This window comes from Mus caroli, unplaced genomic scaffold (genome assembly GCF_978045245.1).
Source record: "Mus caroli unplaced genomic scaffold, Mus_caroli_1 scaffold_16, whole genome shotgun sequence".
Taxonomy (NCBI): Eukaryota; Metazoa; Chordata; class Mammalia; order Rodentia; family Muridae; genus Mus; species Mus caroli.
In genome coordinates this window covers 26,854,074-26,867,278 of record NW_028227271.1, presented here as the reverse complement: position 1 = coordinate 26,867,278, position 13,205 = coordinate 26,854,074, and the positions used below count along the sequence as shown (strand labels likewise).

At 44.3% G+C, this 13,205-nt stretch overlaps 1 protein-coding gene across 35 annotated transcripts in view; it reads right to left on the bottom strand.

The window, feature by feature from the left end:
* Rbfox2 (RNA binding fox-1 homolog 2) overlaps positions 1-13,205 on the bottom strand; it is a 227,604-nt gene that overhangs the window by 119,614 nt on the left and 94,785 nt on the right. The window contains exon 1 of one of the 35 annotated variants that reach the window (XM_029469581.2): positions 4,521-4,726. The exons of 31 other annotated variants lie outside the window; for them this stretch is intronic. In XM_029469581.2, coding sequence (XP_029325441.1) covers positions 4,521-4,535 — 15 coding nt within the window. In that variant the 5' untranslated portion in view covers positions 4,536-4,726. Of the gene's footprint in view, positions 1-3,514; positions 4,137-4,203; positions 4,371-4,409; positions 4,489-4,520; positions 4,727-13,205 lie in introns of those variants that run through there. 3 more of the 35 variants (XM_029469585.2, XM_085831845.1, XM_085831844.1) reach the window with 3 other exon arrangements.

Here is a 13,205-nt window from a genome sequence, read left to right as displayed (position 1 = left end):
GAAAACTTTCACAGAAATTACACCAATTGGCTATCCATCCTGTTTTGGAAATGTGGACACTGCTACTCAGAAATGCCACAAACTGATGCACAGCACAAGTAAGGCCAAGGTTTATTCTAAGACACCCAGGCTTCATGGGGAAGGTGGGCTAAGATGGCCGACAGGGATGTTCTTCTAAGAGCTCCATGGACAGTTCCAGAATGTTCCCAAGCACTGTGCCTTCCTTCTACAACCTGCACAGCATGGCTCAAGGAAGCAGTGGTGGTGAGAACAGCCCCCATGCCTGGGTCATCCTAGGTGGCCATGATACCAACAGGAAACAGTGCACAAAGAGGAGAGGTTAGGACTAGAGAAACATGCTTTAGGACACAAACCTAACTGCTGACTCACAACTTTCTGTTTGCTAGTCTGTAAAAAGGGAATGGAGGATGTCCAGGGTTCTTGAGGACTGTGAAGGGGTGTGTGTGTGTGTGTGTGTGTGTGTGTATGTATATATATTTACCCTGACAGACATGTCAGCATTCAATAGGCTATTAAAAACAAACAAACAAACACAGCAGCCTCTTTCCAAAAGATTCTGTGAAAAGAAGTAAAGCCATTCTTTAAGAGATGATGGTGAGTCTCCAAGCATACCATTTGCTAAGTATCATGAACTCTCTCTTCATCTCTTCACTTTCCTCACCTGAGCCGTAGAGTAATGGTAGCAATGTTGTAAGAGGAACATACAACATGTAGTACATAGAAGGACTTTCTTAATTGAATAACATCATGCAACAATCCCCACTGTTGTAACACCCTCCATACAGTATCTGCACTCTTTAAGGCACAAGACATCTCTGACCATCTTTGTATTTGCAACAGCTGGTTCCACTCACTGCAGGCACTCCTTAAAATGGGTGAACTGATTTATTAAGAAGACAGGACTGACTGATGACCAAACAACAGTTCAAGTGAGATCTGGAGGTCCAGTCACACAGCACACAATCCTGTGAGAGCTCCCACGGCCTAGGCAAGCCTAGTTCAGACTGGAGAGTATGGCATGCCTTCTGGGGAGTTTGGAAAGTAAAGTGTAATCTTGTTTACTTGATTTTGAAAATGCATAATCATCGAGCAAACATGTCTGCTCAACACAGGCCCCAGGCCTTTCTGTCTTCTTTGTCTTGTTGTCCTCATCTGAGCTTCTGTAGAGAAGCCAGGGTGAGTAAATGACACAGGGAATCTCCACAGCACTGTCTATACTCCCAAGGTAGCCTAATGAGGGCTCCCACCACCAACACTTCAAATATCAACAAGGGGTGAATATTTCACATAGAACTAATTTGTATTTGTCAAAGTTCTCCTTATGTGAATTCAAGAACACATTTGACACAGTGGAGAAAACATTCAGGGGTGTTTTACAGTCTACTGATGCAAATATTCAAAGCCAAAAAGTTGGCCTGTGCTGAGCAGGATGGAGCATGCCTACAATCTCCACAAATGAAAGCTGAAGTGAAGGGGATCAGGAGTTCCAGGCGAGCTTTGTCAGTTTGAAGCTACCCTGAGCTACATAAACAAACTGCCGAAACAAACAAACAAACAAAATACAAACAGTTGTTGTATGCTAGTTATTTACTGAGCGACTACCTATACCATGTCCTTTGTCTCATAGTCATATCAAATCATGATAATCACATGGTATATATTAATTTCCCTGCACAATCAATGAGGAAACAGGTTTACAGGTTAAGTAACTTGTTCACAGCCATACCACTGGGAAGGCCACAAGTAGCATGTAGAGAAGTCTCACACTTAAGACTCTGGACCAGATTAGGCCACCCACTAACATCCCAAATTCACCAAAGAGGAAAATGGCAAACACTCTCTCTATTGTTCTAAACACATGGGCAAACGAATGAGCTGTACCTAACTGCTAACTACACAAACTGAAACACTTAGATGCTCTGTAACCTTTACCTTTCATCTACAGGTTAGTTGAGTGTCCAGTGCTTTTCAGAGGTACTGACAACTGAACCTAGTGTAACCCTAGAAACAGTGCTGCTGACATATTACTAACACTGAATCAAGCAGACAGGTGGAAATAACATGTGTTGTGTATCTTCATAGTATTCTCAAAATCTCAAAATTCTCAAAGTCAGGGGCATTGCAGACCAGCCCTACTGTCTCATGAGTATGGAATCTGAGGTGTACAGCAGTTGAAGGATTACCCAGTCATGGGAGCTGGTATTCAGTGACTACTCGTGGTCCAGGCTAACCCTAGAGTAAGAGCTTGGATCTTTCCCCCATACAGTAGCTCAGGGATTTCTGCTTAACCCTTGACTACATAGATAACCTCCTTAACATTCAGGTTGGTGCAGGTATGGTTCTGCTGGATGTCTATGGGTTCGACAATGAAGACGGTAAGGTAAATGCACATTTCTGGAGCAGATGACAACACTAAGGTGATTCAGGTGTCACAATACACATAGAACACAGCTTGGGGGGTGGGGACTAGTGTGTGTGCATGAGTGATATGCCAGAGGGTGGCATCAGGGTCTCCTCCTTATCACTTCTCTATCATATGCTTTGACACAGGGTCTCTCACAGAACCTGGTGATCCTGTTTTAACTAAACTAGCAGGCCATTGGACCCCCACAATCTGTCGTCTCCACTCCCCAGTGCTGGGGTTACAAGCATTCACTGCCACAACTAGATTTTCTTTTACATGGGTGCTGGGGATCTGAACCCAGATCTGTATGCATACACAAGTACTTTACCCACGGAGCCACTCTCTAGTTCTGAAAAATAACATTTTGGTTAACAGAGTGTGATGACATACATCTTTAACCCCAGCATTTGAGAGGCAGAGGCAGGAGGATCTCTGTGAATTCAAGCCCAGCCTGATCAACACAGTGAGTTCCAGGACAGCCAGAACTACCTAAAAAGATCCTGTCTGTCACAGACAGACAGACAGACAGACAGACAGACAGATTATGGCACACAGTGGCAGCTGTAGATTCAGATGGTCAACACGACCAAGGAAATCACACGACCCTTTGGCTGTTCCAGTTCTCTTGGCACAATGGCATCTTCAACGCAACATGTGGTATATCAGTTAGCAAGTTGTTCTGGGGCCCTAAGTAAAGGGACTAAGATAAATATATGTGTAACAATAAGAGACACACACAAAAGATAGAATGGAGACAGTCACTGTCAGTTTCAACAAGCCTAAGTAAGCTGAAATGAGATTAACTCAACTCATATCCCTTCACAGTTTGTCTTAGAAACAATCAAAAGATAGACAAGGCCATTTTTCCAGAGGCCGGGATCAATCCTCCACCCAGCAAAAACTACTTAGTGCCCATTAGTGTACCAGCAAACCCGAGTTCTCAGAAACACAGTACTACAAAAACACATCAATAGAGAGGAGGAAATTACATTTCAAGGTCATATTCAAATGTGAAAGAGAAACAGATAAAGAAGGCTCCCCAATACACCATACAGATACGCACTCCAACCCAGTTCCATCTTCACAAACCTCATTAAAATGTTGGCTTCTGGCATTTACAAATGTAGCTTCCCGGAGCCAAGTAGGTTCTTGCAATTCCAGACATCTGGGCTGAAGGGCAAAGGGCAGAGCGAAACTTCCAAAAGCTGGCTAGGAGCCAAAGGCATCACTAGCAGGTTCCCTTAGCAACACAAAACAGCTGTCTGCTCAAGACAGACAGCGCCAGCTTTACAAGGGATTACTGATTTTAGTATTTTTACAACTAAAGGCAAAGAGGGAGAAAAGGGGCTCTGCATCATTTTCCCTGACATTTTCCTTAAAGATTTTATATTTTACCATTTATAAACTTCTCTAACTATAGAACATTCTCTTTACCCATAAATTACAATGCCACAATTACCAGTAAATTGAAATAAAGTAAGGTACATATTAAGTTCTTGATTTACAAATATAAAATGCTTTATAGTGGCTGGTTATTAATTATTATCCCAGTTGCCATAGGCCTTATTTCTAACTATGAGCAAGTCACTTTGTGGCTTAATTACTTCCCTCATATAGGTTTAATAACAACAATGACCTACTTCACAAGACAACTGTGAAGGACATTAGTTATTAGACAAAAACTTACAAAAGCTTATTCCTAATTAAGGACTGTGCCATCTACTGGTGCTCTCTACAGATGTGGCCATATTATCAAGGTCAGTGTTCGCAATACATACCACAAGCCCATCCCGACCCTCAAGGGGGACTGCTACTCCTGAAGCCTCTAGCTCATGTCACCTGCCCACTTGCCTTCTCCAAACCTACCAAGCCCAGGGGACAGCACTGCTCTGGGAGCTCAGCCCTTGTATGAAGTCTAACAAGATAAACAACATTCAGAAAGCAAACACCGACACAGTGATGTGCTAGGCTGGAAGGCCCTCACCTGTGTAAGGAAGGGCCGGGGCCTGTGCTCGAGCCTCTGTGCAGGAGCAGAGCCCCAGCTTTCCACTCCTTATATGTGCAAGTGCGAGCCTCACCACAGCACTCTACTCACCCAGAGGTACATCATGGCAGAGCCGCCGCAGACTCAGCTGGCGTTGAGCCTGGACTGCAAAAAGGCACTTCAGTGAGCCAAAGGAAAAGGGATAGTAGAATGAGGGGCAAGGGATCAAGTGGGGCGAACCCCTCAAATCACTTGAGTTTTAAAAAATCCCCTAAAAAAATCCCTACCAGTTTTCCCCCCTCCTCCCTCCTCTCCGCAGACTGTTCTGTTGTTCTCTCCTCCCTCTCACCCTCCCTCCTCCCCCCCCCCTCGGGAGTTCCCAGCCCAAGTGTCTAAACCGGAGTGTACAGCACACACTCTCTGTATTTGCCTTCAGGAAATCTCTCTGTCATTCTCCTAGAAGCAAGATCGCCACTCACAAAGATTGTTGCAAGAGGCAGGGCCGGGCCGGGCAGGGCTGGTAATGAACAACCAGCACCTGATTCTAGTGTTGGACACAATCAGTCCAAACATGAGTGATGCAACCTAGGCACTCTGCCCTCCAAGATCAAGGCAGAAGCACGGAGCTCGGTCCCATCCCCATTCTTCCAGGTTCCTGGCAGAGGCTGGGCACAACGCAGATCTGCTGGGCTTCTGCATTCGCTTTCCACTGGCCTGGGGCCCACTATGCTTTTTGTCACTTCATCACTGAAAACTATCAATCTGTAAGATTTTAAAATACAGGAAAATTCAGACACACACTTAAAAAGGCTTTTTGTCATTACTAGTTCTTGCTGCTATCACTAGTCCCTACTTAACATAGCCTCCTGTCTGAAAGGACCATCAACCAGGGTTTTAGAGCATGCTACGGACTCTACCTGAACACATGGACACAGTAGGGTCCATATTTCTCAACCATGAAATACAGGTGTTAAACTTTTTGGAGCTGCAATTAGAGAAATGCATACACTGTGTAAGCCTCTGCCACAATCCTGGTCACTACATTTTTTCCTTTCCTCCCCCCCCTCACCCCCCCAGACAGGGTTTCTCTGTGTAGTCCTGGAACTTGCTGTAACCAGGCTGGCCAGAACTCACAGAGATTCACTTGTCTCTGCCTCCCAAGTGTTGGGATTAAAGTCATGTGCTACTACTCCTGGCTGCATTTTCTAATTTTAATTCAATTTAAATACTGTCTTCTGCACGCCAAATCTTCTACCTATTATGACCACTGATGAATAAGTATTATTGAATCACTCATTCTGGTGGCTTTCACTCCAAAACCAGTGAATTTGCCCCTGTATGTCAATCAATGCTCACACTCTGTCTGGCCTCACTGACAACTCAAAGGCACTCCCACTCCAGTCACTCACACGTCAGTAGTAGGAAGATCCTACAGTCTGAGGCTCTCCAGCCAGGCCTTCAAAGTAAAACCCTATCTCAAAACTCCTCATAGGCCTGGAGCATGTAACCCAACATTTGCCACCTCCACAACAGCAGGTATTTCCATACCATTCTTCTCTTCACATCCTTTAGGGTACAGTTTATCTATTTCTGGATCTTGAATCATCTGCATAGTGACTGCCATAGAGCTATACAATATGCTCAAAATGTTGGCTTTGGGGGAGGGGGAATATTCTGCTTGGTTAACTTATTAAAAGAAAATCAAAGCAAAATTGAAAACAAACAAACACAGCCTTTCAGCTGCTTCAGGGTTTATGTTCCCTCCCTGACACGTTTAAACAGCTCCCTCCAGCTTGGGAAATCTCTGAATAAGGGCTGCAAGTCACAGGCAAGGCAAGCTCTCCCTGGCACCTGTGCCGGTTTTCTCTGAGAGTCCGGCCTCTCAGATGCTCTCCCTTCTCTTCCACCCCGAGCACGGCCGGCAGGGAGCCTCCCTAACCAGATTTATCAGGCTTGGTGGGCAGGGCAGGATTCTCCGCTTTAGAGTCTTTTCTGTTCTTCCCACAGAACCTTTCTCTGCTTCCTGAGGACAAAGCTGCCCCCTTTCTAGTATACATGCAGAGTAAGAACTTCTAAGCTTAAAGCCAAGACTGATTTTTGTTTTAATTTTTAAAAAAACAAAAACCTGAGTATTTCTTTGAGACACTCTCCAGCCCTAAGAAAACAAATCTTAATTAAATAAACTGTTTATTTAGAGTCTTTAATATGTACACAGCTAATCAGTACATACAGTTTTCCTGTCTCATGGCCAATGATCTAAATTTAAAGCTACCAGCCCTGACCCTCTCTGAGAAATAAACACATTAACATTACACTAAGAGACTGTAGTTAGGGGGTGGGGGAGTAAGACGTGGTGCCATTACATAGCCCAGGTTACCCTTGAATTCACAGCAATCCTTATGCTTCAGTATCCCAAGATCTACAAGTACCAGTCTACGCCACCTAGCTTAAGACTGTTTTTATAGGATAAGATAAAAAATATAACTGTAGCAATCAAAATGAAGCAAGGAAAGTCTAAATATGTCACAAAAGTGGGAAAACCACCTTTACAATTATCACAGGTAGAACGACTTAGAAACATCTTTGAAAGCATAGGAAAAGTTTTGTTTTAAATGTATGCGATTCTTTCCTGATTGTAACTTTCCAGTTAGGTGGACAGTAAGAAGGCGAACTCTTCTGTGTCCTCCTTCCCAAACAGGAAGGCCACAGCCAGGCGGATGGAGGGAAGCGCCTGTGCTCATGCCCATGCATGCTCACATTCTCTGCCTGAAAACAAAAGAAACAAAGAGCAGGGCAAAGTCTTTCCAATCACCAGAGTCAAATAAGGAAGCTGTGGTTTACAGCCACGGAAGACTCTCTCGTTAAGGAGTTGGGGACACAGCACAGTAAAACTGCTTGGGTAACATGGGACCCTGGGTACCACCACACAAGGACATAATGATTCCACACTATGTGGCTACCTAAAAACCCACACAGACTGTGTGTCTGTACTCCAAATGTTATCAGTCTCTGTATTGATCCAGGGAAGGTCTCAAGAAATCTCTAGCACGCTTGACTCTGGGAAAGAAAGGTACCTGTGATGGTTTGTATATCCTTGAACCAAAGAGTGGCACCATCTGAAGGTGTGGCCTTTTTAGAATAGGTGTGACTTGGTTGGAATGGGTGTGTCACAGTGGGTGTGGGTATAAGATCCTCACCCTAGTTGCCTAGAAGTCAGTCTTCCACTAGCAGCTCTCAGCTCCTCCTTCCTGCGCCATGCCTGCCGGGATACTGCCATGCTCCCACCTTGATGATAATGGACTGAACCTCTGAACCTGTAAGCCAGCCCCAATTAAATGTTGTTTTTTATAAGACTTGCCTTGGTCATGGTGTCTGTTCACAGCAGTAAAACCCTGACGAATACAGTATCCAAAATGGCTTGTGGATGTCGTCTACGAAACTACCGTGGGCCTGCATCGTGACTGCTACTTCCTTCCTACAGTACCAGGAAGTCTGGTGGGTCACATTTTGGATTTTCAAAATTTGTAAGAAACTACTAGTTTTTGTAAGATTCCTGTGACTGCGAAAATCTGAGTTAAAATGTCTACATCTGGAAAGGCAGCATAACTTGTCAAGAACATACCTAAAAAATCAGGTACTGAGATTTAAGAAGTACCTGAGGCAAATATCTATGTGTGTATGTATATATATATGTGTGTGTGTGTGTGTGTGTGTGTGTATATATATATATATATATATGTGTGTGTGTGTGTGTGTGTATACATACACACACATACATTCTTTCACCTGGAGATAATAAACCTCACTACAACAGAGAAAGCTAGATGGCTGGGCACGATGGCATGTACACTTTCAATCCTAGCAATTTAGAGGCAGAGGCCGGGTTTACAGATAAGAGGTTGAGGCCAGCCAGGGCTACAAAAAAGGAGATCCTACCTTCAAAAAGAAAAAAGAAAAAAAAGTAAGCTAGAGATACTGGATTGAAGGTCCAGCTGAATTTGACTTTTAATAAAAGCTCAAAGTGATGTGTCTCTTCTTACCTTATTTCCTCTCAGCTTAAAATAGCAGTTCTGACAGAATACCCATGCTACCCATGACCAACACCCACATCATCACCAAGGAAAAGCTTTTTAGATAAGAAAGGGGATCTGATCATCTCTACAACACCCTTACTTGCTGAAAACTGAAAGACTGACAGCTCAGTGGGATTTTACCCTGGAGTTAGCCTGCATTCTGCCTCTGCCCATTACGGAGACTGAAGACAAAGGCAGAGAGAGAACTGTGACTTGGAATAAACATGCTGAGGCAATGGCCACAGCTGGCAGTAGGTGACAGAAAGGTCCTGAAAGGTGCAGCTATGTTCTAGGACAGCTAAAATAAGCTCTAGCCATATACATAAGAAAAGAGAAATCTTTCTCCAAAGAAGACACAAAAAACCTCGTTATCTCTCCAAGAACCTCCCCAAGTTCTGGCTGTCTCTGGTGTCTTCCCCACCATAGCTGTAGACCTCAAGACGCCCTCCTGCTCCAGCTGCTCTTGCACTACTACCCACTCCAGTTCTGTCTTCCACGGCCTCTGTCCAACTTTGATTCCAGGAACCGTGATTATAACCCCTACCTTGCAAACACCCTCAAGAATTAACTCTCATCACTGCCTGGTTGAATGCAAGGCTCTGTCTCCTCTGAGTGCGCATCACACAACCTGATGTTACAAAGGCAAGCCACACAGCCAATGTCACTGTGTATTCACAACTGCACTGCAAACTGGTGACCCTAAGGCTTCTGCACTCTCTAAGATGACTTTTTTTTTTGGGGGGGGGAGCCTTCATTCTCTCCCTATCACCTACTCTTAGCTGATGCTCTCTACTAATATAGGTCATTTTCAAAGAGAAGAAAGTGTCTTCTCACTATCAAGGCTTCAGCTCTGCCTAAAGATGCACACAAACACGTACATTCCAACACAAGGAAAAGGTCTTTCTCCCATCCTGCACCCACTCGCTGTGGTCCATGTATATACACTGTCCCCTAAGTGCCTAGGTGAGAAGGTGGCTCTCATCCATCCACTCTTTCCTACATCACTACAGGAAACCTCATCTCTTTGTTGATCAGGATCAGATAAGAAACACTTACCTCACCTTCTGAAAAACCTCCCTTTCTGCTCTCGTCACAGATGGGCAATGTGTTAATTTGTCCTGACTTTGGAAGCCAGTCTAGCAATGCCCTGTGAACTGTGAAGTGTCAGCCTGTGGCACCACAAGTGGCCCACCTGAGTACAGACTCCAAGTGTGAGTGGCAGCTTGTTGTATCAATCTCTGTGAGTGGAATGCAGAGTCTCACCCTAAACATCCAGTGACATGTTGGGCTGGACAGGATATGGTCATCAAAGGGTCTCCTTTCATCCTGTCCCTCGCACTCACACAGCCACCCACTTCACAATGAAACTCAAAGAAGTCGTCTGGCTCCATCTCCTCTCTATCTTCCCCTCCTTCCTTCCTCCATCTGATCACTCATTAAGTCAGTCTACCTCTTCCGTGCCATCTAACCCAACCAAGTTGCTAGCTTCTCAGTGGCCGTCAACTAAGCTGACAGATTTCTAAAATGTTCTCCCCTAGTTTCGAACATGCTACAGCATGGGGATTGTGTAATGCTGTTTTGTTTTAACATTATCACTGGTTACTCCTCGGTGACTTTTTGGGGAGTGGGTTTTTTCCTTCATCAGAAAATATTCCTTATTACTCAATCTAAGTTGTTCTCTCCAAATTGCCTCCTCTGTTGCCATCAATCATGCCATTAATGACCAAGTGATGGACCAAGCCCAACTGCCTCCCTTCCCTTGTTCCAGCATCACTACTTGGCTGTCCCACAGGCATGACAAAATATTCCATGCTCTGTTCCTTAACCACCACCACCATCACCACCACCATCACCACCACTGAAATCTAGCATACCACTGCCATTCCCTACCACAGTGAATGGCACAACCTACAAGTGCACAAATAAGAACCCCTTCCTAGATGGCCATGCACCTAACTTCTCTTGATGTCTCTCTCATAACCCAGAGGGTAACATCTATTTCCTGGACCTCATAGTACTTTCCCCATTTCTGTCACTGTTCCCCTTCAAAATATCTACCACGCTGCAGCCACAGGACAATATCATGGCGCGCGTGCGCACACGCGCACACACACACACACACACACACATCTACAATGTTAGCATACACAATGACTTCTTCTATCCAAACTCCTTTAATGTCCTCAACCTCATTTCAAGCCATTATCTCCTCTCCATCACTGCTTTGAATACACTGGGGTCTTATGCCAGTTCTCAATCCAGAAAACTCCATCCCTCTCCCCCAAACTCTAAACCCTTTCATTCCTTCCTCTCCATGATCTCTGTCCATGGCAAGGCTGGCTCCTGTTACCTTTCATGTTTTAAATGCCCTTCCCTGAAATAAGACTCCCTAGCTCTTCCATCTACATGAGACCTTCCCTCCCAACCCTTGGTCCTCTATTCCCATGCCCTGATTCTCTTCTTCCTGATAGCTCTATGAACTCTATAGACAGTTTTTCCTTAACTGTGGTAGTTTCTCATTTAGAAAGCAGCACGTCTTGTGTCAGAAAGACACAAGTGAAACCTTCTACCCCAGAACATTTATTTTATCCCTTGACTTTTTATTAAGCAAGGTCAAAGTTATTCGTAGGCATTTCTGGCACTCAGCAAGTGTTTAACCAAGTCCTATAAATAAAACCAGAGTGCTACTAATTTCCCCCCTACTTACCAAAAGGACAGAAAGCTTTACCATCACTACAAGCCATGAATAAACATCAGCACCAGTGAGTTTAAATATAATAGTTGGAAATAATCATAATACTAGTATCAGAAGCAGCTCCAATTTACTCATTTAAGCTAATTTAATTACCAGGATTCCAAACTGCCTCATTCCAATGCTGTAAATTTATGCAGTATGATAAAAATCACCCAATTGAAGTGGCACTCTAATCAAACTAGGCATGTGCAAGCCCAGACCTCTAGGAGCTGGTCCAATGTGACTATTCAAATTACTCAATTCCCTGGTCACTGATAAGTGCCACACAGGACTGGTAGATATCACCTTGGACATGCAAATCCAAAACATTTTCACCAACAGAGAGCTGTATGGACAGAGCTGTTAGAGAGTGGTAACAACCAAAGCAGAAGGACTCTTCAGTACACAGAAGATGACACTGCTGTGTGTGCCTTTTGAGCGGGAAAGCTCCCAGGGCCTTTTCTCTGAATGCGGCTTTTAGGTTAGAAGAACTTCTGTCCTAGTGATGTGGCTAACTGCACACCAGATTCAAAATGAAGAAAGGAATGTAGGGTGCATACATAGTGAGAAATAAAAACCTGTGCTAGATATAAGGAAGACCCAAAGGGAAAGATCCAAAAGGCAAAGAAGATAGAAACAAAGCAAAACAAAACAAGGGGGAGGGGGAGTACTTAGCATTAGTAAGGAACACGACCCACTGCCACACACACCAACACTGCCAGACATCACCATGCTGACAGTTAGGTTAAAACCCATTTTCAGAAATGCCTACACTCACTGTTGAAAACAGTCAGTCATGTAACACTTTCTTAAAGAACTTACTTTCAATGACTATTCTTAAACATCTTGGTTTCCAAAGGGATTTCCTCTTAGCTAGTTAGGATACTCAACAACAACAACAAAAAAACTATTCTAAAAAATGTTCTGAATGGTTAAATTTAGGACATCAGTTTAACTAATACGAGTGACCGCTGCTTACAAAACAGGCACCTGCAAGAGTAGGGCAAGACCTAAGGACCAACAGAAAAAGTCAAGCATGACAGTTTGTGTCCATAATCCCAGGGCTACAGAGTGAGGGTAGAGACAGGCAGATCCCTCAGGCGTATTGGTCTGCCAGTCTAGTCAAAATGTACACACACACACACACAAAGGGACAACAGGAAGATGCTTGAACTTGAAGTTGACCTCTGGCTTCCACTGAGCAAAAGCACCCCTTATGTATAATGCAAAATAATCCAGAAGATAGGAAGAGAGGTGGGGGAGAGGAGGGGAGGGAAGGGGAAGGTTAGGGAGGTTTGTAGCAACCATCTGGGCTGCATCCACCAGCAGAAAAGAAACAGCAACAATCATGAGGTGTCCTACCAGCCTTGGGCCACCTGTGCTTCAGACTTATAAACCTCTCTTATGTAAGTAGTAGCCTCTCTTATTTGAGAGGTTGTTTGTCTGTGTATGTTTGCAGTGTTTGGTTTGGTTTGGTTAGGTTATTCATAGTCGCTAACTTAAAATTCCACTGAACTTCATTTGGGAGCACAGAAATTTCTATACATAGCAAAAGTGTACAAATGTAATGAATGACTAACCAACTGTCTGTCCAAGAATCTTGAAATGTCTAAATAGGAAATCCTGGCCAAGAAGTCACCTAACCAGTCAATCCCCCTAGCTTCCTCCCCTGAGCGCTCTCACTGAAGAACTAAAACTGAAGTTTAGCATAGCAGTACTGAGTACTGATAAGAGGAAACAGTCAAACATGGGCCAAGGAGGTGGCATGGCAGGCAAAGGCACCTACCTTAGCCTGGTGACCTGAGGTCAATCCAAAGAACCCACACAGTGGAAGGAGAGAACTAACTCCCAAAAGGTCCTCTGACTTCCACATGCACAGCCACACCCACACATAATCTCTCTCTCTCTCTCTGTCTCTGTCTCTCTCTCTCTCTCTCACACACACACACACACCCCTGTATGCCTAGTGTCCAAAGAGGCAAGAAGAGA